Source organism: Pectinophora gossypiella, chromosome 19 (genome assembly GCF_024362695.1).
Source record: "Pectinophora gossypiella chromosome 19, ilPecGoss1.1, whole genome shotgun sequence".
In the NCBI taxonomy this organism is placed as follows: Eukaryota; Metazoa; Arthropoda; class Insecta; order Lepidoptera; family Gelechiidae; genus Pectinophora; species Pectinophora gossypiella.
In genome coordinates this window covers 12923499-12950324 of record NC_065422.1, presented here as the reverse complement: position 1 = coordinate 12950324, position 26826 = coordinate 12923499, and the positions used below count along the sequence as shown (strand labels likewise).

Below are 26826 nucleotides of genomic sequence, written 5' to 3'. Positions count from 1 at the left end.
ATTAAAATGGCAACACTACATCCCCACCCCAGAAACGATAATTCCGTCCGTCTCGCCTCGCCCGTCACCAGCTTTCGCCATTTTGTATTCTCAATCGCTTGAAGACGCGTTCGTTTGTCGCTGCGCATTTTTCCGTAAATTACGCAGCTATACGTGATCAATTTCAAAGGAAATGTAGGAAATGGAAATACGCATTTAATTCGTACGTGACGTGATTGCATCTGTATCGTGGTTTTAAACTCGCAATATAGTGATAACCGTGATAACGTAAGTTCGCTACGTGTTAATTCGTATAATCTCGCCATATTGAATAACTACGTAACTGTGGAGCTAAGATTCAGTTATTTGTTGGTTACAGTGATGTTCAGTGGAGGATTGTAATTGGCATGGTGAGAGCAGCGCGAGCAGTCGTCGGGAATCATGTCGAAGGAGAAAGAAATCGCGGAGGAGTATGCCTCAAGCTTGGCGGACTTGACTGTGAACAGCAAGCCGCTGATAAACATGCTGACGATTCTCGCGGAGGAGAACGTGGAACACGCCGGGGTTATCGTTGAAACCGTGGAAAAGCATTTGGAGAAGGTGAATTTGCATTTTTAAAAAGTTTCGCGCACGGTCTCTGATGAAAATGCCACGAGTCACGTGAGCAATGGGCGGCGAAAGTGTGCAAATGACGCATGCCCGGGTTTTACATGTTTACGATGACAGTGACACTAATCTGACCTCAATTGTAACCAGTCCTCGACAACAGGTATCTCCAAATATGCTCAAAAGTTACTTGTATATGTTGCCAACTGAATTGCTAATGTTTCAAGTAGATTAGATAATCTTACACTCGTTTATTCACCATTAAATACCATGTTTACGTTTCTTTTTGCCAGAAGGTTCTTGGAGTTATTATTTTTTACTAGATTCTTCATTATCAACTAGACATTTACTTTCATTCAAAATTGGGTTGCACTGATGTAAATTGTTGCAACACATTATGAAATAACTTTAAATTTAGTATGTTTGTCGAAAATCTTTATTTCTTTACCTTTACGGAGATACCTGTTCAATATTAGATCCAATACTATAGAATGTACCTTCAGTGGTATGTAACATTTTATTTGTACGCTAACTGGCTTCATTTCAGTTGTATACTGAAAAAATGTTGAAATAAAAGATTTTGAAAACTGAGTTCTTATTTATTTGTCATGTGTGAATTAAAAGACTTGCAGAAATCAATTTTTTGTCTTATTCTTACCTGCACCATTTCAAACAGAAGGTATTAAGCAATAACTTTTAAAATGGTAATGGAGAAATGGTTGATTTTGCACAAGTCTGCGACTTGGTCAGCCAGGGGTCGGGACTAGAGATATTTTTCCTCACAGGTGCATCCCGACATCAAGCTGCCAGTTCTCTATTTAGTTGATTCCATTATCAAGAATGTCGGCGGGGCGTACACACAGAAGTTCTCGCAGAGCATCGTTAATATGTTCACTAGGACATTCAAACAGGTAATGGTCATTCTTTATCTTTTTAATTGAGTTTGTATAATAAATTTTATGTTACAGCTATTAATGAGTATTTATTCACAGGTGGATGAAAAGATAAGGTCACAAATGTTCAAGCTGCGAGAGACGTGGCACGATGTCTTCCCGGCCACCAAGCTGTACCAACTGGATGTGAAAGTGAACTTGATAGACCCAGCGTGGCCCATCCAAGCACAGCCGCAGCAGTCTAACATCCATGTAAATCCAAATTTTCTGAAAAAGGTGTTTTTTTAGTTGATTATTGTTTCTATTTAGTTATAAGTGTAACTGCTATCTAGTATTTGTGTAAAGTTGTTCCCAGCTTTACTTCCCATTATTCATTCAATTTCCATGGCTTCATGTTTATTTTAGACATAAAAGCATCATTACTATGGCAATATCCTTTCACATTGTTTGAAATACCATTATCTTATCTATCATTCATAAACAAAGTGTTGGCTAATAGATAATAATTGTGTAATTGCTTATACTTGAAATCGTAATATTCTCCACACATTCCATTAGATATGACGCTAATATTTATTATTGGGCAAGCTGTTTGAAATCTTATTTCAAAACTGCAACTTTTTCAATTTTGTCATGATTTTTTATTGGGGGATGATTGGTACTACTCTTGGATTGTGTCAGTTTTTTCATCAGACTAATGTTGTACAAGCCACAACAATTATGAATGAATATCCTTTAAGATAACTAGTACATAAAAAAACAGGAAATGTTTAGTTTGAGGATAAAGATAATAATATCCCCACTATGCTTACTAAGTCTGTTAATTGCCCCATATGGAACTTATAGCCGTGAATTTACGAATGTATGTAAAGTGTACACTTTACAAAATTGAATACTATCTTTTCCAAATTCTAAAACCCTTCAGGTCCCTCTACATCCTTTCCATTTCCTTCATTAATCTTTTTTGTTAAACATCTTCTAATCATTCCAGAATGCAACAGCCGCCACGACTTCTGCGACTCCCAGTCTGACAGAAGAAGAGGAGAAGATGCGTAGTATCCTCGCCAAGAAGGAACAAGAACTTCTCATGCTGCAACAGAAGAAGATAGAGATGCAACTGGAGCAGACGCGGCGGCAGTTGGAGATGGCCGAGAAGAATGCTAAGAAGGTAAGATTCTTCTGTAATTGTAGAATATAACAAAACAATAAGTCATCCGATGTAAACTTGCAGCTATATTTGGTATTTAATATGATGAATAATAATAAAGTTTATTTGTTGGACCAAATAACTTTATAACTATAGGTACAGATATGATACAGAAAAAAATTAAAAACCACTGCTGGTACTTCTTACAATAGATAAAACCTGTGCACCTGTGCATAAGTACCAGTGCCAATTTAAGCCCTCATAATGAATCTCCATCGTAGATCAATACAGATAAAAGCCAACCTTTTTTAATACCACCTGTTATTAAAAGTGCCGACAATTGTCAGTGGCTGCAGTCATTACAAGTTGGAAAGTTGTAATTTTAGCAGTTAATTGAACGTTTCGTTCAGATATTTCGGCAAAACCGACAGGTTCATGTTACCGATATGATTATTATTATACAGGCTGCCGGTTTGTGTCGGCGGTTTTGATCTGTACCTAATGCGCATTAGAAAGAAAGAAAAAAATGTTTATTATAATGGGACGCCACAGTAACAAATATAGAACAATGCTCGGAATAACACATAATTTACAATCAAAACACGCAAGAAAAAACAACTTACACAACAAACAAATAAATACATAGTAATCATTAAGACAAATTGTAATAAGAATGTATGCAACTATGCCAGGTACACAAACTATCGCCTTTATTTAACTTATATGACGTGCTCATTATGATAACCAACATTATATGCATCTAACATTAATACGGGGTGTTTGTGACGCAGTAACGAATACTGAGGGGGATGATTCAGTTCATGAATCTAAGTTAATATCAAGAGGACATTTTGCGTTTTTATTTTCATTGTTTTCAATTTTATATTACACTACATACACGCTGGTAACTTATGTAGTAGTGACCACTTAGTGTAATTGCGGACATCCATAATTATTTATTTTCATGGTCAATTCAATCTCTCGACCAGAAAATCGATACTTTACTGTATGTTTACATGAAAATAGGTTTAAGTTTTATACAATTACAAACATTTTGAACTCCACAATGTTATTGAAAGTCCTATCATGGTAAAAGCGATGGGAGCACAATTAACGAGAGTATGTTTAAAGTCAGATGTTATTAAAAGCTTCTGTAACGTGTTATACTTGCAGATTTGTGCAATATTTTAATACTACATGTTATTAAAACTCCTTCTATAATTTTATTTGTTCCCTTTATGGAATTGCCAACATTTTTAATACCACATGATACTAAAAGTTCTTGTAACATATTTCCAGATTTCTGTAAGTTTTTAAATACCACATGTTATAAAAGTCATTTCATGTTATTGTTGCTATTTGCGGAATATCGACAAGTTATTTAAAGTCCTTTCATGTCATTGTTTCCTTTTGCGGAATTACGACCCATTTATATTTGTTTCCATCCCACTTGTAGAATATCGATAAGTTATTACAGGTCCTTTCATGCTATTGTTCCAATTCGGGAATTACCAACGTTTTTAATACTACATGTTATTAAAGTTCTTTCATGTCATTGTTTCCCTTTGCGGAAAAACGACCATTGTTATTTGTTCCCATTTGCAGAATATGGATAAGTTCTTAAAGGTCCTTCAATGCTATTGTTCCCAATTGTGGAATTACGATATTTTTTAATACCATATGTTATTTAAAATCCTTTCATGTCATTGTTTCCCTTTGCGGAAAAACGACCATTGTTATTTGTTCCCATTAGCGGAATATCGATAAGTTATTAAAGGTCCTTTCATGTTATTGTTCCGATTTGCGGAATTATGAACGTTTTTAAAACGTGTTATTTAAAATCCTTTCATGTCATTGTTTCTCTTTGCGCGATTACGCCCATTGTTATTTGTTCCCATTAGCGGAATATCGATAAGATAGGTCCTTTCACGCTAATGTTCCCATTTGCGGAATTATGATATTTTTCATTATCTCATGTTATTTAAAGTCCTTTCATGTCATTGTTTCCCTTTGCGCGATTACGCCCATTGTTATTTGTTCCCATTAGCGGAATATCGATAAGTTATCACAGGTCCTTTCATGCTATTGTTCCGATTTGCGGAATTACGAACGTTTTTAAAACAACATGTTATTTAAAATCCTTTCATGTCATTGTTTCTCTTTGCGCGATTACGCCCATTGTTATTTGTTCCCATTAGCAGAATATCGATAAGATAGGTCCTTTCACGCTAATGTTCCCATTTGCGGAATTATGATATTTTTCATTATCTCATGTTATTTAAAGTCCTTTCATGGCATTGTTTCCCTTTCCCGGAATAACCAACACAACCGAAATTACCAACATTATTATTATCACATGTCATTAAAAGTCCCTACTTATAATTCGCCGAAAAAGTAAAGCATAGAAAATTAAAATCATTAGAGAAAACATAATTCATACTTTAAAGAAGCAATTACCTAAATCTATCCGTCGTAATGATTTCTAGGTATCATAATACGCGGAAGCTCATTTGTGTAAGTTAAATGTAACAAATTAATAAATGAGCTCTTAATGACTTCTAATTGTGTTCTTTATTTGTTGACAATGGCTGCGATTTTTAGACACCTGATTTTAAGTTATACATGTCATTTTCATATCCGTCGAAAGTGAAAGGAACAGATGATTGACAAATGTTAATTTTAAAATGAATTAATAGCCTGGGCGAATCAAATAGATACCTCGCGGGTATGCAAACCGTGTTTTGCCAACATAATTCTGTCGGGTTATTGCCCAATATAAAATTTTTAGGTTTTAGATTTGTGCCTAAACTTGTGTTCCATCAATTTTATGCACGCCGATTACCCGTCCCTTTTCTTTCCGGCGGATAAGAAAATGACAGGTATAACTTAAAATAAAGTTAGATGATGTGTACAGGAATCATCACCAATGCCTAGCCTCGTAAGCCCTGGGGTCCTCTGAGAAGGACCAAATAATTGTAGTCATAAAGGCCGAAGGAATAGTTCGTTCGAATAATCAACGAAGGTACTTTTAAAAGTACCAAAACTTTGCCGGTCAATTTAATTCAAACCTTTGCGCCGATTGAGACAAAAATTAATTTGTCTACGAACTAGTTCATTCTATTTCGTGAATACCTATTCAAGGCTTTAATAAAAAAGAAATATGTATCACTTGTCGTAATTTGTCATTTTATTGGTAAAAGATGCGCACCATCTTCACACGGCGACGAGGTAAAAAAAAAATCAAATTAATAATCGAATTTCGTAGTTTTTTCATATACATTATTTTCAGAAATCGCAGGTAAGATAATAATCAACAACATGACATAGTTATTTTATCAATTTCGTATCGATATCGTTAGCAATATGAAAGCAAACTTTTTAGTCCTTTGCAAGGGACTTTAGGTGTCGTGTCCGGATATTTTCAAATACTTTTTTAAATTGTTATATGTGATTAAATCATACCGATATAGATTGACTTGCTTACTTGATCTTATGATTATGAAAACAAAAAAAACTACCGTCTTAATTTTATTTCCTTTTTTATTTCTAATGATGATCTAAACTGACACCATGAATTAATTTCTTTCCTAATAATAAAAACCTAATGTACTTCCAGAGGGACTAATCACAAACTACGTCATAAAAACTAAAACTCGTTACTTATTTTATATTTAAATATTTATGTATATACACATATTTATGACGTACAAATAGGTATGTATTTTAATGAAAAAATACATAACCCTTTATAATAATAATATTTTTCAGATTTTTCTAAAAGTAGTGACTTAAACCGGGAGTCCTTCTGGAAGAACTAAAAAAAACGTAATTTTTTCAAAAATGTCTTCTATTCATCCTTACATAGGTCTTCAAATTCTAACACTTTAAAATTTGTACTTCAAGTGCTCGGCCTTTACGACTGCAAAAATTTGGTCCTTCTGAAGGTACCACGGTCGATTATTACTTCGAAATCGTAATAATGCTTCGGCGTTACGAGGATAGAGTAATTTCGGTGGTTTAATCTACCTCTTCCTGATTCTATAAATCTTATGAAAAGAATTCTTAAAAGACAATTTATCGCATCGAGCGCGATAATTGAGCAAATAAAATCGTTTTATTCATCGCATAGTTAATGGAATTGGGGCTTATTTATCGCTTCAGGTACGACATACAGGTGAAATGTTACAGAAATGTTTATATTTAAAATGGTAATTTAGTGCCTAACACGTTGGTTTGACAGAAAGCTTAGTGAAGCGTGGGTACTTAGTCATCATCTTGCGATGGATGACCTCCGACTTTCAATACTTTCAATAGTTAATAGAGCCACGTAAATGAGATCGAAAAAAGCAATCACTTCTAGAAACACCCCTACTTTACCGACGCGCCACCCCTACTTTACCGACGCGCCATAATTAACTAATTACCCTTTCATTGTTCCCAAGCGTCGCGACTGTTTTACCGACACTCCCTATAAATACGCTTACATTTGCCCGCAGTCGTCAGTAACCCCAGTGTCTGCACCGGTGTCAGTTATGCCAATCGCGATGGTTAATCCTGTGGTGGCTCCCGTAATGCCCGCGGCGCCCGAGATCAACCTCCCCGTCAAAGCCCGGCTTGGTCCTGTGAGTATATATTTATTATTATTTTCTCTACTAAGTGATGAATATTTCTACAAACCCTCTGTCCGACCAAGTAGTGAATGTGACGTTAAAAAACAAACTCCACCAACCAGCAGTTTGGTGGAGTATGCTCCATTGATTGAAGGACTACCCAGTCGTGGGACGTATATGGGCTGTTTATGTAGTGTTACGTGGGGTATATGTAGGGGTATATATTCGCGTTTGAAACCCGTGTTGGTATTTATGTGACGCTAATACTGATTCCTGTACACACCATCTAATTTTATTTTAATTTATACCTGTAATTTACTTGTGCGCTGAAAAAGAAAGGGACGTGTGGGTGATCGACAGTCATAAAATTTTTACAAAGTTGTCGGCCCTTTCCTTTTCGGCGGATAGGAAAATTACATGTATAACTTAAAATAAAATTAGGTGTCTAAAGGAATCAGAGCCATTGTTAGGGTTAATTTTATCTGGTAGGAATTAGGGATGTTAGTTCTGGTTTATGTATTTATATATAAAGGTACATACAACATTACAGTGTGACTTAATGCGCTATGTGGCGAGAAAACCGATGATGCGTTGTATGTATCTTTATACATATGTGTATACAGGGTGTTAGTGACGTCGTAACGAAAACTTTGAGGGATGATTGAGGCCATGATTCTGAGATGATATCAAGTGGAATTTTCCGTCGCAAAAGTATGGAACAGAAAATAATTAAAAAAAAATGAACTTTCCAACTGAAAATTCCACTTGATACCAACTCAGAATCATGGTCTGGATCATCCCTCTCAGTATTCGTTACGATGTCACTAACACCCTGTATATGCAGTGGTTTAACATATGAATGCGAATATATCTTATTTTATTTGGAACTAGTGTGTTCAATGAGTTTTGCGCCCGAGTGGTGCTTCGTTTGTACTGATCCGAGAAATATTCAGCGCTTAAATGATATGATCCTGATCATGAATCATAACACTAGTTGAGGGGAGGTCTGGGCCCGGCAGTGGGAGGGTATATAACGTCGCCTTATAGTGAAAACCACATACGCTTCTTGAAAATCAAATTCCAATGTGATTGTCTTCAACAGAACCTCGCCTTGTTTCAATTAGTTTCATTTTAGCATGTTATTGCGAGGTTTTTGTTGTGACTTTCAAAAAAGTGCTTACGTGGTTTCCACTATAAGCTGACGATAAACTGTTTTCGTATATAGAAGTATGGTATTGTTGTTTGTGCGTGGTATCTGAATTGGAGTTTCCCCGCAGCCCGTGAGCAAGCCGGCGGGCGGCCGCATCGCGCCCGTCAGCGCCGCGCTGGCCGCCGCGCGCCGCGACCCGCGCCTGGCGCGCCACCCGCCGCCCCCGCCGCCCCCGGCCGTCGCGGCCGCCGCCCCCGCCGCCCCCGCGCCGCACCCCGCGCCGCACCCCGCGCCGCCCGCGCCCATAGCGCCCAACGTGTTCGACATCAAGCCCCTGGAGCGCGTCACCAAGCGCAAGAACGTCATAACGTACGACGTGCAGCCCGCGGCGGCGCGGCCCGCGCCCGCCCGGCCGCCGCGCCGCCGCGACCCGCGGCTGGACAAGCGCGGGGACGCCCGCCGCGACCGCGCCCGCGCCCGCAGGGACGAGCCCGACCGCAAGCCCGCCAAACCCGACGAGAACCACAAGGACGTCAAAAAGAACGACCGGCCCCTCGATGACGCCTCTGTCGACAAATATATCGACAAGCTCGTCGACCCGAAAAAGATAAACAAATTGCCGCCGATCCCGAAAATCAATCGGGACGAGGCGAAGGAGCGCGACGCGCCGTCGCCGGTTAAGAGGAAGAAGGACGCCCCTAAAGTTGATAAGAAGAAGAAGAAAGACGCGGAGGCTAAAGACAGCTCGAGCGGGTCCTCGCCGGAGAAGAAGGCGAAGGCCAAGGAGCGGGTGAAGCGCGCAAAGGAGCGCGAACCGGAGGCCACGCCGGTCGTCGCCTTCAAGGAGCTCAAGAACTACCACAAGGAGCGCTACATGCGACGCAATAAGGAGCAATCCGAGAGCCCCGAGCCCGCGCCCTCCGCCCCCGCTGACGCGTCAAGTAAGATATCACTCTATGTTAACCGAATGCGAGCGTAGGGCCGCGATACAAACATCGCTAGTCGTAATCTGTGATACTAGATATAAGCGAGAAGACTTACACTTATTGTGTGGAAATAAAATGTTTTTCAACTCTTGGAGTATTCATATTGATGTTTCACGCCGGCTTTTGTACCCTTACTTTTAAGAAGATGCTAAATATTACCTAACATTTAATCTAACTTTGGGAAATAGTTTCAATATTTTATCGAATTCGTACTGAAAGTTTGCTGCACAGGTCACTTGGTTGACATAGTTTAACGCACGTTTGGGTTTCTCCGAGTTCTGGTGACTAATAAAATAGATGATTATAAAATAGTTCTTGCAACTTCTCGATAAACGAAATGGGTAATAAGTGACGGGAAGAAACGTGAAGCGGGCAAGTGATGACCTTGAAGACGATGACAACAGGCGTTGAAGGACTGAAGAACATCATTCACCACGTATCGGGACTAGTCATCAGCTTTGGCTTCGTCAAGAAACTCACCAATCACAATCAGGGGGTTAAAAAGGCGTCATCGAAGCAATTCGTCTAAAAAGGCAATATTGCTATTTGACATTTGTTTGCATTGCGCACTTACGTTCATATGCGCAAATGTCAAATTGCAATATTGCTTTTTCAGCTGAATTGGCTACTTGACAGTTTTCGGATAAGTATTTTAAAAATTACAATTACTTTAAAATATTTTATTTTCTCGAAAAAGCTTTACATATTCTTCATTCATTACAAATTTCCCGCGAAAACGGTTGGTCACGTGATATTTTGCCCAGTGACGTCACATTTCAAGAAACAAACTGTCAAACAGTTTAACTTGAAATGTGACAGATATTTGTGTTTATTTTGTGAAATGTGACGAAGCTTATCATGGCCGCCCATGTTTCGAGTCTTGTAATACACACATACAATATTTCAAAGTGATCTTAATAAAAAAAACTATTGGATAAAATCATAAACTACCATATCTGACATATTTCATATATTGTTATAACTGTCAAGTAACCACTTGCTTCGATGCGGCCTTTTTAACCCTCTGTTTTGGTAAATAAGTAGTTGTAATATCCGATATAACGATAGGCCGCGACAGATATCACTCTCACTTGAGTTATAATAGTTACAAATCTAAAACCGTCGCTATAACTCGCAAGCCACACTCATCTTTGTCATTCCGTATATCGTCTCATTATAAAGAAAACTTTGCGAAGTTTTGTTAACAAAAATCACAAAATAATGTGATTTTAAAAAACGCGCTCGCATGGTTTTCATTATAAGGCCACGATACGTGTGTGCGATCCTAGTACTTGGAAGTTTCGGTTTGTGCGCATTTTTCTTTAGATTTAAAACATTCGCCTGCGATGTATAGCGCCGGGAGTCACACTTCATAATTGGAAATCTAATCCATAAGTAGTCTACTCCGCATTCATTTTCGCTGTTCAGAAGAGTAGTTTCCATTCATCAGCATTTCTTCCCGTAACATCTATCGGAAATCGATTATCATTAGGGCAGTGGAGACGTAAAAATCGATCGATTAAAGCGTGCCGGAGAGAATTCTCGCTGTGATTGGTCAGTAGGATAGTTGAGAAGTAGGTATCAAAAACTATGGTTTCCAAAATAAAAAAAATTGCATAAACAAACATCTCAAACCTAAATCCTATTTCCTAAATCTATTCTCTTCTCCTGTTGAACCAAGATTCTTTAGTGCTGTCACTTCTAAAAGGGTAAGCTTTTATATTTCTCATCAAAACTAAACACCTCCGATTTTTTGTTAAACAAAACACGATTTTACATTCAATTTCAATTTGGAACTTTTTTTTTCTCATTCCTAAGCTAATACTATTAATATTTTTCTGATAATCCTTACGAAACATACTTGCGAGATGGTTTCAATTTTATCGCTATTCCATAATTTAATTTTCAGTCGTTTATGAGACGAAATTGGGGACATAATTAATTTTTTTAGGCGATAATTTAGATGGCTGTTACATTATAAGATACACAACAAAAGACGTAAAATAATTACACAAGGGAAAAAGATTCATAAAAACAATAGGTTTTAGTTCTACTTTGATATATAAAAATACAATTAAGTACAACATTATTTATTTGTTAAAAACAATTTACTATGATAGTGCCAGTGTGTCGAGGAGACTATGATCTTGTATAAAAAAAACAAATCGTATACTTACAAATAAAAATAAAGTAACTTTAAATACTAGTGAAATAAACAATATAATCTAACACACTAATATTTACTTCAGTATCAAGATAAAAAATCATTACTATATAAAATGAGTTCGTAAAACTATATGGATTGTGTATTTATATTTTGCTCCAAAGTTGAACATTACCAGTAACTGTGGTGGAAAACAGTCGTTGCCAACATATTTAAAGCACAGAAAAAAAAAATATTTTCATCAAAGAACACTAGTTTAAGTTATGTTCTACATAAATCTACAATCACTACGAAACGTGTTATGACTGAGGATTTCAGTGGCGCAAGCGCAACCTACTCAATAAAACATCTAGAAGCCTCACCTTGTTCCTTCTACTCATCTGGTGGATCAGAATTAGAGCGGACGAATCGTACAGTGCGTTTAATATAATTACTACTACAATGGTGCTGATTGTGGCGAACAAACCTTAATTTTAATTTAGTTTAACTGTTTTAAATGTTATCCTTTACATTCATACATAAGGAATCAATCGGAATCAGCACCAAACCAAGTAGGTTAGTGATACGCAGATTTGCCTCTAAATGCAGTTGTATATAAGTCAATATAAGGCCAGAAATACTATCGATATTTTTTCGTTATGCTCCGATTTTGCTCCAGTAGAAATGCAGCTTTAGGCCGGTCGCATTTCGGATGCGTTTTCGTACGAATTCGACTCATGCGTATACGTACGAACGCACGCACCCGTAGTACGTGCACGTACTTGGACGGACGGGATTGTTTTTGCGTGTTACGTATCCGCACAAAGCGAATTCGCGCGCAATACGCTTACGAAGTACCTGCCTTACGCTAAGGTTCTAATTTTACAACGTTCGTCTGAAAGTAAAAGGATGGAACGAAGGATCCGGTCGCCAAAGTCGCTTATTTACCCCAAATCGTTAACAGAGATGTTGCAAGTAACTTACTTGTGTTTAACTTGATAAGCTACGGTGCTATTTATAATTTAATATCTTACTCGTAGTTGTAAGAATAGTGATAAGTAATTTATACTACGTTACGACAGTGTAGCTTTTAATAGAGAATCACGTAACATGTTGGGAAGTTGTCCTGGATAATGAAATAGTATCAAAATCGTTTTAAACTTCAATGCCCACTAGAGGCGGTAGTGAGAACGTATTAAGTGCCAGTGCGCGTCTGTCGACTTGACATTATCAGTTGTAATTTATTACCTTTTAAAACTTAACATTCTGTGAGAGTTAAAATTGTAATAACTCGCCATCAAATAAGTAGGTTTACCTTTGAACATCATGATAAGTCTACACTTATGCACTGCAGATATCTATGTAATAAATAATAATCATCCAAATTCTGAGACGTAAAGCGTAAATAATAAAAAAGCTGGATGCGCAGTGTAGTTAAACAACAAACTAGGCAAACGGATCCCGCAACTTTAACAAAGGATGGGTAACAGGTAAAATGTTAATAAGTACCAAAAATACAAAAAAAAAAAAACAAGACTTATTAAAAATTGAGTGCCGTTTTCAGATATTCCCGAAGTGGTGAACAAGGATGTGGACTTGCGAGTGCTTCCAGCGGTTGAGACTAAGCCAGCAGCCGTGGGCCAGAAGAGGCCGTCCACTGAAACGGCTGAAGGGAAAGCTAAGAAGAATAAGCTCGATAAGTTTGATATGTAAGTATCCGTTTTTGTTTATGAACAGCTATCTTACGAAGTTTAGAATACATTTAGTGATCTTGTAAGCGGAACATTAAAGTTCTCGTTGGTCTAACAATGTAACTAAACCTCTTTTTAAAGCTGTATCACTGGGTAAGGTCTATTGTGATCGCCGCCTTATGCTACAGTTCATCTCTAAGCTCTATCTATGTAGTGTAGTATTTGGTTAGTGGTGAGATGTTTGACCGTCTCAGGAGCCATAGGTACTAGCCCTGTTACTAAAAGACCACCCATCTAGAAAGGTGATTCAGATTCAAGCTTGTATACTCTAGCGCTAGAGGCGTCCAATCAGCTCGCGACGACAAACACTAGAGGACCCCGATACCGACCTAGCCGGCGTGGTCGACGATTTCCCCTTATTCGTTGCTTACAGCTATCAACTCACTAGGGTCGATTAATTCTACATTGTTTTAATTCGATTAATTCTTTCATATATTATCTCTTCAGACGACGCCCTGAGCCGAGGTTCGCGCCCAACTGGGCACCCTCAGGCCTGTTGTCTTAAATTTTGTACCGGGTGAGAGCCTTCAGCGCTCCCCATTTGTCTGCCCAAGTACTTATCACCATACGATTTGTCATATCCATCTGAGGAGTGGCTGCAAGTTCATTTTAATCGATTCCATGTGGATCTGCAGCCCTAGGAAATACCAGTGCGAGTTTATGTGTGTGCGGAACACTAAAACTCGACAAGAAACGAGTAATGACTCTTGGTTTCGTTGCGTTGTTAGTCTTAATAACAAAATTGCATGCGATTTCAAAATGCGTTTTTCACTATCAAACTTATTTCAGACTTTTCGGCAATGAAGATGTGGATCTACGCCAACTGCCTCAAGTTGAAGAAGTGGCTCCACCACCGCCGTCTATTGACTCAATCAATGACCACAAACTAGACGATATATCCCCCCAAAGGTCCCCGAGGAGAGACTGGAATGAAGTCAAAGAGAAGGAAGAGGTCAAGAAGACCCCTTCGAAGTTGGATCTAGTCAGAGCGAAGCTAGCTGAAGCTACCAAAGGAAAGGATAGGCTGGGCAGACCGCTGTTGTTTAGCAAGTCACCGAGTAAGTATTTATTTTGTATGAGTCGTATTTATTTTTTTCTTATATGTTATATTTTAAAAGAAATATATGATGGTGGTCATCGAGTAAGATTAAGGTCCGACGCGTTGTAAAGTGGCACTGCAGATTCAAATAGCTTTTTCCCTAAAGGTGCTTGATGTGGGAAGCACCATAACTTTTAAACAATTATTACCCGTTATTTAGAAGTAATTTTAACTAATAAACCGTTTGAACTTCTTTCAGGCGTAGAAAGGGAAAGGCGACGTACGTTGAGTACGGAAGACACGGACTTGCGGCCCGAACCAGCTGAGGAGTTTGATGCGGAAGACCATAAGAAGACCATCTCCATCATCATGAACCAAGCCAAGGAGCAGTTCAGCGACGGCCAACTTGACAAGAGCCAGTACAATACCCTCATGTATCAAGTACTACAGCTGAACGAAAAACTCAAGCTGAAAGAGGCGAAACAAAGGGAGTCTCTAGAGTCATCCAAGAGAAAACTCAAGGCCCACATACAGGAACAGAATCACAAAATATCTAGTCCGAGATCTTCGCCGAATGCCCGGAATACATTCGGAGATATCGACGAAAGGGTTACTCCTTCAGTGTTTATGGATACTCCTCCAGACAGTCAAGGGTATCTTCACGATTCCGATATGAGGATGGGCGCGATGGACACCATGGATGGTCCTCGACCTGGGTTACTCCCCATCCCCCCCGGAATGCCGTCTATGTACAACATGCCTTACAACTGGCGCGGGCCTAGACCAAGAGTCGATGAATACGCACCTAGAAGATTCAGAGGACCAGCGCCGCCGTTCTACAGAGGGAAGTTCGATAAGAGAGCCCCTAGACCACCATTTGACCCTCGAATGCCTTTACCACCACTGCCTACTCCTAAAATAGGCACGTATCAGGGAGAATGTCCGTTGAAGCCGTACGAGCCGATGGAAGCCCCGCCGCCTTTAGGCGCTCCAGGCGTCGTCATTCCACCAACTGATTATAAAGTCATAGAGTACATCGACCAAGACCCTGTTAAAACTATTCAAATAGACGGTGTTCCGCGCGAGATCAGGTTCTACGGAGACACTGCCATCATCATGCTGGACTGGGATGATCCTAGAGAAATTAAGTTCTTGCCAGGTTGTAGACGCGTCACGTTCGACAACAAAGATTCAGTCGTTCTATCCTTCAACGAACCTTACAAACAAGTTGAGATAGACGATCAAGTGTTCGACATGAGGTTCGGAGCGCCGACGAGAGAGCTGTTCATAAACGGTAGATGGTGGGAGTGCTACTTTGGAGGGCAGCCTCTAGGAGTCATTATTGACGGGAAACCGAGATTAGTGCATTTAGAAGGGCCGTTGCCGCAAGTAGACATTGGCAAGACGAAGCGAACGGATCTTGTCGCGGGGAAGATAAACTTAATCGTGAATGCTACACAAATGTGCCCAGTGTACCTCGACGCGAAAGTGCAAAAAATCACGATAAACGGCCAGTTCTTTACTATACGCTTTGTAGACTCTCTGAAGACAGTTTTGATAAACGAACAGCCGTTTAAAGTTGAGTTTGGGGATTTACCGAAGCCTATAACTGTGGGCAACGAGAAGTATTTCATTCGGTTCTCGGCGCTGCCTAGGAATGTGAAACCTGGGTTCATAAAGATAGCGAACATGGAAGGGTCGATGTTACCAGCGGTGTTGCCTCCAGTACTGTCGTTGGGGCTACCAATGCTGCCTACCGCGATGGAAGTGGATGAAGAAGCACCTCGCCCGAACAAGACGCCCAGTCCCGTCGGCGTAAACCAAGGTAATTATATTTCTTACATACAAGTTAGTAACATCGTAACGAAAACTTTAGAGGGATGGTTTAGACCATGATTGAGTTGATATCAAGTGGAATTTTCTATTTTTGCGATATAAAATTCAGTTTTCGTTACGATGTAACTAACACTCTGTATATTATAGGTTATAGGTTATAATATAAGTTAATATAGGTTTCGACCCCATTTTGCTGGCAGTAAATGTTATTCAAGGCAAATCATGCTAATATGCTTAAGGGTATTTTAATAATTCAAGTTATGCAAGTAGTATTTTAATTAACTTTAGAATAAAAGGTTCTTTCAAATTAATCTAAACTACACTAAATTCTCGATCAAATGTAAATCCATTTTTTTTTAATAAAAGAGTATCATCTCAAAAAGTTGTCTAACCATCATAACTTGTCCTTCAGGTTTGGACATGCTAGCAAGTGTAATGCCTTCAAACATGGAGACACCGGCTTCAGCATCAGCCTACAGTCTTGCTGAGCCACTTTTCGCGAAACCAGAGAAAATCCCAGGCCTTGAAACCCCTGCAGAAGAAAAACCGCCTACAGCCACCCTCCCTATACTAGGAAACATCAATGTAGCCGATCTATTTGCCAAGTTGGTAGCTACAGGGATCGTGAAAATGCCTGATGATGTCAAAGCGGAAAACAAAGATGTTGTCCGTGAAAAGAAAGAGGAGGTGAAGCCAGCTCCACCGAAAGAAGACAAGACTAAGATACATAGGGTGGATCTCCTCAGACCAGAGACTTTGAGAGTGTGAGTATTTTTTTATTCTTCATTTCTTATCACGACAGAAAGCATCCATGCGACATTTTGTCACGTTTTTCTATGACGTCACAGGTTGCTTTTTCATACAAATTCCGTAGTAAATTCGTGTTTTGACGTTTAGTAAAAAGTAACCGATTTGACTAGTTGGAAACTGGCCTATTCAAATTCATAAAGTCGAATTCAGTGGTTTAGTAGTAGTTACATAAACCATATCATAAAATTGAATTCAGTGGATTAGTGGCTACTATTAACCTCGATAAGTATGTAGCGGTAACGACTCGCGAAATCAGAGTCGGTAACGACTACATACTTATCTGCCAAACATACCTAGCCCCCAATGGCTGCCGCCATGGCTTATTTATGTCAGGGGCCTTTGGCGGCTCAATACTGATCTCACAACCCACACAATGGAAGAAGCGGTTTAGCCCGCGCTGGGATTCGAAATCGTGACAATACCGTGTAAATCACGCGTGTTTTGAAGGTTTGCTAATGTAAATTTTCCCTTCAACAGCAAACAACCAGGCTTGGTAGCCAAGCTGTACGGCGGCATGCAATGCAGCGGCTGCGGGGCGCGCTTCCCCCCCGAGCACACGGTCCGCTACTCGCAGCACCTGGACTGGCACTTCCGCCAGAACCGCCGCGAGAGGGACTCCGCCCGCCGCGCCCACAGCCGCCACTGGCACTACGACCTGTCCGACTGGGTGCAGTACGAGGAGGTGGAGGATCTTGAGGAGAGAGGTAAGTGTTGATGGATTTTTGTTTTTTAATCGCACGGCTGATAGGGAGAAGTGAAAGAAGGGAAGAGACGTATATGCCCTGCAGTTGGACAGTGTAGGCTGGAAATAATAATAATAACGGGTGCCTTTGGGCACCGTCGCAAAGAGAAAATTATAACAAAATAGTCTATCTCTGACAGGCTCGGCTTGGCTGTGGGTTAATAATGTGCACTATACCTGTGTACCCCTTCAGAGAGGCGTGGGTGCATACTCCTCGCCAGCTATTGCTATGGCAGTGGTTTCTCTGTTGCCTTCGCTCTACCCACATTATATAACACACCCCTCCCTCCTCAGAGAAGAGCTGGTTCGAGGTGGGCGGCGAGGCGGCGGCGGCGGGCGAGGCGGCGCCGGAGCCCCCGCCCTCGGTGGCGGCCGGAGCGCCCGCCGACCAGCACTGCGCCCTCTGCGGGGACAAGTTCCAGCAGTTCTACAACGAGGACCTCGAGGAGTGGCACCTCCGGAACTCTGTGCGCCATAACGACTGCAACTACCATCCCGCCTGCTACCAGGACTATAAGGTTTGTGATCTTTACCCCACTATGAGCGCTTCTAAGTTCGGTGCACCAGCGGAATCCTTTACTATGATTATACCTCAATTAAATCTACTCGTATATCATCAAGAAATGGGTAGTTTCCAACTAGTCAAATCTGTTACTTTTTACTAAACGTCAAAACACGAAATTACTATGGAATTTGTATGAAAAAGCAGTCTGTAGAGAAACGTGACGAAACATCGCACATATTATTGAGGTTTTCTTGATTAAAATTCATAAGTAGGTTAAATGGGAAGAAGAAAACATATTTGTCACCTTTAGATCTGTTTTTGTTTAGTAATCAGAATTTCATAAATCATTTTTGACCTAAGAAACTACCCGATACGCGGAAAAAGAAAGTGTCGGTCAACAAAATCAATAAAGGCATATTTCTTCCAGGCGTCACTAACGAAAGAAGAGCCCGAAGCAGCAGAAGCGGAGTTTGTGGAGGAAGTACCGCTGCAGGAGCCCTGCATAGTGGACGCGGACGACATCAACTCGCAGTCCGACACGGAGTCAGTCGTTGAGGTCGTCGAGACAGAGGACAACCTGCCGGTCGAGGTACCAGATACTTACAAACCTATCCACTATTAGCTACAGCACACCATAGTCATTTTTTTTTGGTTTGGTTTTCCCCGAAGGGTAAGGCAAAGGGAACTATGCCCATACAGCCATGTCTGACGTATTTTTTTTTTCTTGATGATTAATGAAATGGTGAAAGGTGATGAATGATGATGATGAAACCTAAGCCCCCACCCTCGGAGTAGACTCCTACTCCGAACCCCAAACGAATTAACTCAAAAGTCCGCATAAACTTTTGAGCTATGAAGCGGCTTCCTAGCACGAAGCGAAAATAGGCAGATACACTTTGTTTATTGAATACTCCAATGTAATAACACTCGCGAATGTCTTCCGACTAACTTAATGCGATCATTAACCACAAAACACCACTTCGTATTAATTATTTAGATTATTCAATGAAGAAAGCAACTGTCCCGTTCCCGTTTCCCGCTAAAAAGCCACACCATAGTCATAGATAGTCACCGCGAGATTATTTATTGCCATCTGCGGCTAATCTACGATTCAATCATCATCAATTTAAGAGCCACTTGTAGGTGCAGCATTTTCCATGCTACTTTTTTAGGGAAAAATAGGGCAGTTTCCCTCTTGCCTTCCGCCCCACAGTACTTTGTCTGACGCAAGTGGGATGGCGCCCAGAATAGTCTATTACAAAGCCGTACTAGGACTCCTGTCCTCCGCCTCTGAATAGTACTGACAATTACTGCTGCCCTCTGTCAGGTTCCAATCTACGAATAAGTCACGTCAAAAAAGATGACAATGAAAATGAAAATTATAATGACAATGAAAATTGATTATGAAATTAACATGACACTATTGTATTAATTTATTTATTTATTTTTTATATATATTTCTTTTTTATTGAACTTGACATCCTTAAATCTAAATACCTTTGAAATTTTGACATTATTGCTTAATTCAATTCATTGACATTGTTACTTTGTTTTTGCTATTTAAATTATTATTAATTGCTATAAATTTTATGTTATTAATTATTTTTGTATATGTAAAATTGTTATGCTCTTGTCATGAAATGTTTAAATATGTTAAATGGATTATTATTATTATATATAATGTCGAACACAATGTAAAAATTGTTAACGATTACATAAATAAAAATAAAAGAAAGTGGTCATTCACCAGCTTGCTCCTCAAGAGCGCCGGTTCATTGCACCAATGAGTTCATTGAGTATTAATTTATCTTAAGTGCAATTTTCACTAACACAGTTGACTCGACCATACTCGGCGATACGGCTCACCATCTATCACATTGGTCTAACAGAAAACTCAGTGAGGCGTGTGCTTAGTTCATCTTGCGATGGATATGCCACTGATTATTATCATCATAGAAAATAAGTCGAAAAGTAAAATAGTTTTATTTTTGATCATCTTAGACATTAGAGCATTTTATAATTTATCTTTGACCCAGTCAAATACCCTATTTTAAAATGTATCATTGATCCAGTAATGTTATCGATATACCTACTCCACTCCAATCTCATCAGTCATCCCGTGATCATGGCACTTGAAACAGTGTCGAAATATCGGGAGTCTCATATCCCTGCTTTAAACGCGGTAGGAACCCGTTATTATGTGTTTTAATTAATGTTAATCATATTTTGTTACATCAGATCGAAGAGGAAGGCGATGAAGACGACGTGGTCTTCAAAGCCGAGCCAGTGGAGGAGGTCGTGGTGAACGACGACGCGGACACGGATGATGAGACCGTCACTGAACGCGCGGAGAGGGACCGGCTCGCCATGATTGACTTTGCCAAGGTCAAGGTCAAACAGGAGCCTATCGACCCTGGTGAGTACTTGGACTACTTCTATCTTGTGGGTGGAGTACTAACCTTATTTGTTATTGAGCCTCCAAAGGCCCCTCACATGGCTCATGTTACGATTACTCACTTCAGTAAGTAGTAACTGGGACCAACGGCTTAACTTACCTTTTGAAGCAGGGATCATCTTATTTTCGGACAGTCAAGTGATCAGTCTGTAATGTTCTAACCAAACTAGGGATCACAAAGCGTGACGCGCGCACAAAAGTGATTTTTGTGATATGTCCCCACAGGGATTTAAATCCGGGACTTCCTAACCAACCTAACCACAGGAGATTGTACAATTGTTTTTTACTAAACGACGTTACTTAGCAATTTGTATGAAAAAGTACACTGTAACGTTATCGAAAACGCGATAAAATGTCGGACTTATTATTACGTTTTCCTTGATTAAAATTAAGAAATAAAATTTTTAAAAGTCTTCGGAATTAAGAAGTAATCCGAATTAAATAATTTATCTTGGTATACAACTTAGTATACAACCTAATTGGGATATAGTCGTGAGGTTATGTTACAAAATGGCAAGTAAATATCGTGATGTCCCCCGCAGACGACGAGCCGATCCTGTGCTCGGTGTCGCAGCCGGGCGTGCCGGAGCCGTCGGCGCCGCGCGTGCAGTCGTCCATCGACGGCAACGTGGTGGCCGCCGCGCCCGCCGCCGCGCCCGCGCCGCGCCCGCTGCCCATACGCATCAACATCTCCAAGCCGCTCGCGCCCGCGCAGCCGCTAGACAGGTCACTACCACACTACAGACACTCCATACAGTACACCTCCATTTACACATACACTACACATTGACTTTATCGATTGAAGACTAAAGTAAGAAGGGGGCGCATTGGCCGTTACCCTCTCAGCTCCATTACTCGACTGTAATAACCAATATTGCTCACTTGTATTATAATGTACTATTACAAGTCATAAAGAAACGAATGGATGAACAATTGAATATCAGTCCAGCTAGCTAAGACAGGCTATTACAACATTTTACGTAAGCAACATTGTCACGGACAAGCGCCATCTAGCGCATATTTTAGGAACCAATTACTTTGCAACATATTAGAAAATTTAACTTAGTAACCAAGAAATCTAACAGATGTCGCTATTACTCAACGCCAATAAAACAAAATTACCAAGATTGAGTGAACGACGAAACACAACTACACTACTACTACAAACTAATTCAACCCAAAATATACCAATTTCTAATCTCTATTTCTTCAAACATGATATTAATATAAGCTTTCCATTTTCACAGGATGTTGGAAGATGTCTCGGCAGATGACGAGCCTCTACCACCCGGTGAGGAGCCCGAGCTAGAATACACCCTGAAACCAGGACTCGAAGGTGTACAGTTCAGCAGACAACCGCCCGTGCAGAGGGGCAATGAACTCTCTGGATTATGCTCCATTATGTAGACTACACATAGTCCCACTGTTTGGCAAAGACTTAAGGTCATAGTCCACTTATACGAACCTGCTACCACCAGACTAATAAATTAATAACTAACATCATTCAAATATTGGCTTTGCGATATAGTTTATAATGACAACATAAATTAGCAGACAGATCAGTGGCGTAAAGCCATCAGATTGCTCGGTAGTTGACCGCCAGCAGTCGTTTTAGTCTAGGGCGGTCTTATAGCAGAGTCGTGTAAGTGGGCTATGATTTCTACTCAGGGTACAAGAAACTGTAAGAGAACTGTGTTCTCATAAACCAGTACACATAATGTACAAGATTGAAAGACGGTCAGTGTGAACTGCAGGATTGATTTTATAGAACTGAATGAATCTAGTGAAGGTGTAAAAACATTTTGAAGGTTTAGGCGCATAATGACAAAAACGCAAAATGACAGACTCGTAAAATGACAGACGTTAATAGATTGTCGCAAATTGTCAATAACGCAAAAAACCAGATTCGCAGAATGCCAGACTCGCAGAATGCCAGATTCGCAGAATGCCAGATTCGCAAATAATGTGATCGGTTATTTAGTTTAAATACGGCTTTATTAAACTTAACATGATTTATTTATATATTATTATATAAACTATTAGGTCCAAGACAAAATCAAAGAGGAAAATGTTGATGCTACCTCACATCATTACATGTGTTCTAAAAAGGAATTTAGAGTGAGCGTTTCGTAATAGTGTTTGCCAAAGTGTTTACTAAAATCGAGTATTGGGTAATTATCTTATTTACGAACATTTGTTTCGAAGTATTTAGGTTTATGTTCAATATGTTAATATAGAAATCCACACGATAGAGAAGAAATACTTCAAGTATTCTGTGTTAGTGTTTATTCTGGCGAACCAAAAGTAATTTTAGTATGATAGGTCCAAACCTACTAGTTTTAGAGCTCAAATCTCAAAGCTCGAAATATGTCCTGTCTCCTACTAAAGCCATTTCAAGGCGACGAATGATCACCTACTTACAGTTAAGGACTGTATCAAAAGTTATTTGTAGCTCTGCCCACACCATTAGGTATGTGACGCGCGTAAACTTGTGTATGTATGTGTGAAATTTGGGCCACCCGAATCAGCATCATGAATCATTATGTGTGTATATTTGGCAAAGTATAGAATGGTAATGCTCCGCCCCGCGCGAATACATATCGGGCGCCGAGCTATATTTACCTCACCCCCTCTGGGTCTTATGTAGACTAACATAACATAAGTCGTTAAGGAGTAAGGGTGAGCGCGCGTAGACTGTGTCTCGTTCGCACTCGCGCGGTAATTCGGCACACAGTAGGAATGAAGTTTTTAAATGGAGTCTATGAATCGTAATTATATATTTGTGAAAAGCTCCAGGTTTGTAACATTACAAAATACAAATTGTTTATATGTGATATTAAAGTTAAGTTCCTGACTTAATAAGCAACGAAGTATCGTTTTGTTTCGTAATCGTAATGTATATTTAGTTTTGTAAATATATACTACTTTGTATATAGTGTACTCTGAACCGGCGTGCGTGTATAGAACGATTGATGAATGTGGAGGAAGCAAGGGAAGTGTGTCAGGATCGAAGCAAATGGAATTCCATAAACTCTGCTTACCCCGGTGAGAAATTGGCGTCAGTTTATGTACGTTGTATATAGTTTTCGCGAGTTGTGTTGAACGTCGGATCCTCTAAGCTCCCAATGAGTATGGATACCTAGTATATAAGTTTCTATAGAGGGTATAAATAAGCCTATTTCATTTTTTGTATTGTAGTAACTACCAATGATTACCTTTGGGTATGTATATAATGTATATTGAAGTCGGTTCTATGGTAAATTTTCACATGTGTATATATATTTGATAATTGTTACCAATTTGGCATTTTGATTATTTACCAATAAACATTTATCACAATCCTCTAGTTTTCTTAAAATTAGAATCTCTTTTCCAAAAGTTCGTAGTTTAGTATATATGATTTTCTTGGATTTATGCCTTATGTTTTTGTGTATCAGCCGCTAATTGGATACTAATTATAGTAATTGAATTTCATTTTGTAAAAAAAATTAAAATCTACAAAAAATGTTTTGTTTTTACTTTTTAATGTTAATTATTACTTTCTCTAATCAACTCCTTTCACATGTACTATTTTAGTTAAGTGCCAGTATCACAAGATTGTTTTACTTTTTAATTATAAATAAAAAAAATGTTTATAAAAATTATATTTGATTTTATTTTTTATCACCACCTACCCTAAACTTGAAACATAAACACGTAAAGAAGAAAACCACATTGTACACATGCATCTTTATTATCTCACATATTAACACATTCACTGTGACACATGATACTGATAGATATCAACTCCTCAAGTGCAATTTTATTTTTCGATAAACACTGCCATTTATATACACAGACACACTATAGCAAGATGTGCCCCACATATGGGACATGAACATATACATGATACTGATAGATATCAACTTCCCAAGTGCAATGTTATTTTTCGATAAACACTTTGGCATTTATATACACAGACACGCTATAGCAAGATGTGCCCCACATATGGGACATGAATATATACACAATAAACATAGTTAACAAGCCTTAATTATTTACAATAATAATATTCACAGTTTACATATCGCAATTATGCGGCCATCGGGGGAATGGCAGAGTGTCCTTGATATTATTTACACCACATATAACTTGCAGCAGTCTTTCTAATCCAAGCCCAAAGCCTCCAGTAGGGATGTTACCGAATTTCCTCAAGTCCAGATACCAGTTCAGCCTTTCCGAGGGTAGTTTTGACTTTAGCTTTTCATAATCATCTTCCCTGAGACTGCCGCCCACCACTTCTCCTGTTATTGGCGTAAGAAGGTCTAGGGCATCCACCTGAAATTAATTTAAGATTGAAGTAATGACAAAAAATGCGCGTAATGCGTAACGAAAATAATAGTTTGATCACAAGAACAACCCAGTTGAAACACAGCCCAGCCACAACCCAGTTGACATATGAGAAAGTTAATCACTAATTTGCATAGTCAACATTGCTAATACAGGGTGTTAGTGACATTGTCATGATAATAATAATAAGTGGGGAGGATGGTTCAGTTGATATCAAGTGGAATTTCCTGTCGGAAAATTCATCATGAAAATTTTAGTTTTATTAAATTATTTTCAGTTGCGATGGGCAATACCACTTGATATCAACTGAGAATCATGGTCTGAATCATCCTTCAAAGTTTTCGTTACGACATCACCAAACACAGTATAGTATAGTGAATTAATCTGAAATTCAGTTTAAATTAAAGGACATTCTGTGTTAAGTAGTCACACAAGAAATGTTTACCTTAGTATAGTCATCCTGGCATTCTTTCATATAAAAGGATTTCTGTTCTTTGGGCCATCTTATGACGAAAACAGGTATTCCATTGCAATGCTCCACTAAAGCCAACTCTTGTTCTTTATTCAAGCCTTCTTCTGTAGATACTGTACCCTTCTTATCCAATATACTCTTTGCTTCATTGTATGTGAGTGTTACAAACTTTTTATCCACCCAAAAAGGTAATCTTGCCTTTTCTTTATCAATAAGGTGTAAATCTGCTTCATTGGAATTAATTGTCTGAATAAATAGATATTTCAGCAAGTCTTCTATGACAGCCTGTAGTTTATCAATGGAATCACAGAATGCTAGTTCGGCTTCAAGCATGTAGAATTCAGATAAGTGCAATCGAGAACGGGAGTTTTCCGCCCGGAATGTAGGACCAAGGGTGTAGACATTCCCCATGCCTCTACAGATAGCTTCCAAATGCAACTGGCCAGATACAGTTAAGAATGTTTTTGTGCCAAAATAAACCGAGTCTTTATCCCTCCCTTCTTGCATCATAGCCTTGACTGTCTCTTCATTATCTGGCTGGATTTTAAAGACTTCTCCTGCCCCCTCACAATCGTTTGATGTTAAGATAGGAGTATGTATGTGAAGGTAGTTGTTTGATGCAAAAAAGTCATGAATGTGTCTTGTAACAGAGTTCCGAACTCTCAATATAGCTGATATATAGTTTGTCCTAGATCGCAAATGCAGATACTGCCGAACATACTCGGGAGAATGGGTAGTTCTTGGGTTAAAGGGATAGCCATCTAATACCACACAAGGGCCTAGCACGTTTACATTCTCAGCAACCAGCTCCAATTGACCTCTAGGGCTTTTAGATAGTTTTCCAGTGATATGAACAGAACTGCCGTAAGTTAATGTCTCAGGTTTTAAGTTTTTCGGTATAACAATCTGTAACCTCTGAGCACAAGACCCATCATTAACATCAGCAAAAACTAGTTCTTTTTGTACTCTTAAGTTCCTCACCCACCCCTGAAAAGATAATTACAATGGTTTACTTTAGTTTTGCATCCAAAAAATACAAATATTTTACATAAATCAAGAAGAAATGCGAACTTTAACTTCAGCAACTTCGCCGACCGATGCCTTTTCTATAACAGAGGCTATCGCGCTAAAGTTTTTATAGACATGATTTAGTTGAATAAAGTTTCTACTGTGAGCAAGAAATGCATTTTTACACCACATTTTCTTTCACAAATTCGAATCTTAGGTTATTTCTTTCAGCTGATCTGAAATCCATTTAACCACCCATCACCGACAGCTGATTAAACTGTCAAACGAACAGTATCATATCATAGACAAAATGCATGCATGCATCCATGGAACGACCAACCAACTTGTACACTCAGACGACTTTC

General features: G+C 39.2%; 2 protein-coding genes across 3 annotated transcripts; one reads left to right on the top strand and one right to left on the bottom strand.

Moving 5' to 3' along the window:
* The first annotated feature begins 34 nt into the window (after positions 1-34).
* LOC126375623 (pre-mRNA cleavage complex 2 protein Pcf11) lies at positions 35-23835 on the top strand. 2 transcript variants are annotated; one of them, XM_050022607.1, is made up of 17 exons: positions 35-267; positions 359-579; positions 1371-1496; positions 1578-1730; positions 2470-2646; positions 7122-7247; positions 8513-9326; positions 13079-13223; positions 14055-14323; positions 14564-16129; positions 16553-16904; positions 17428-17654; positions 17987-18210; positions 18625-18786; positions 20436-20613; positions 21195-21378; positions 21900-23835. In XM_050022607.1, the coding sequence occupies exons 2-17, from the start codon at positions 421-423 to the stop codon at positions 22057-22059; spliced, it is 5022 nt and encodes a 1673-aa protein (XP_049878564.1). In that variant the 5' UTR covers positions 35-267; positions 359-420; the 3' UTR covers positions 22060-23835. The 2 variants fall into 2 exon arrangements, with proteins under 2 accessions (XP_049878564.1, XP_049878563.1); XM_050022606.1 differs by having other exon boundaries at positions 1578-1754.
* Positions 23836-24362: 527 nt separating this feature from the next.
* Positions 24363-26723, bottom strand: LOC126375683 (probable asparagine--tRNA ligase, mitochondrial). Its single transcript, XM_050022776.1, has 3 exons — positions 26525-26723; positions 25427-26440; positions 24363-24969 (listed from the first exon to the last, which is right to left on the bottom strand). Exons 1-3 carry the CDS (start codon positions 26651-26653, stop codon positions 24712-24714), a joined length of 1401 nt encoding a protein of 466 aa, XP_049878733.1. The 5' UTR covers positions 26654-26723; the 3' UTR covers positions 24363-24711.
* Positions 26724-26826: the final 103 nt, after the last annotated feature.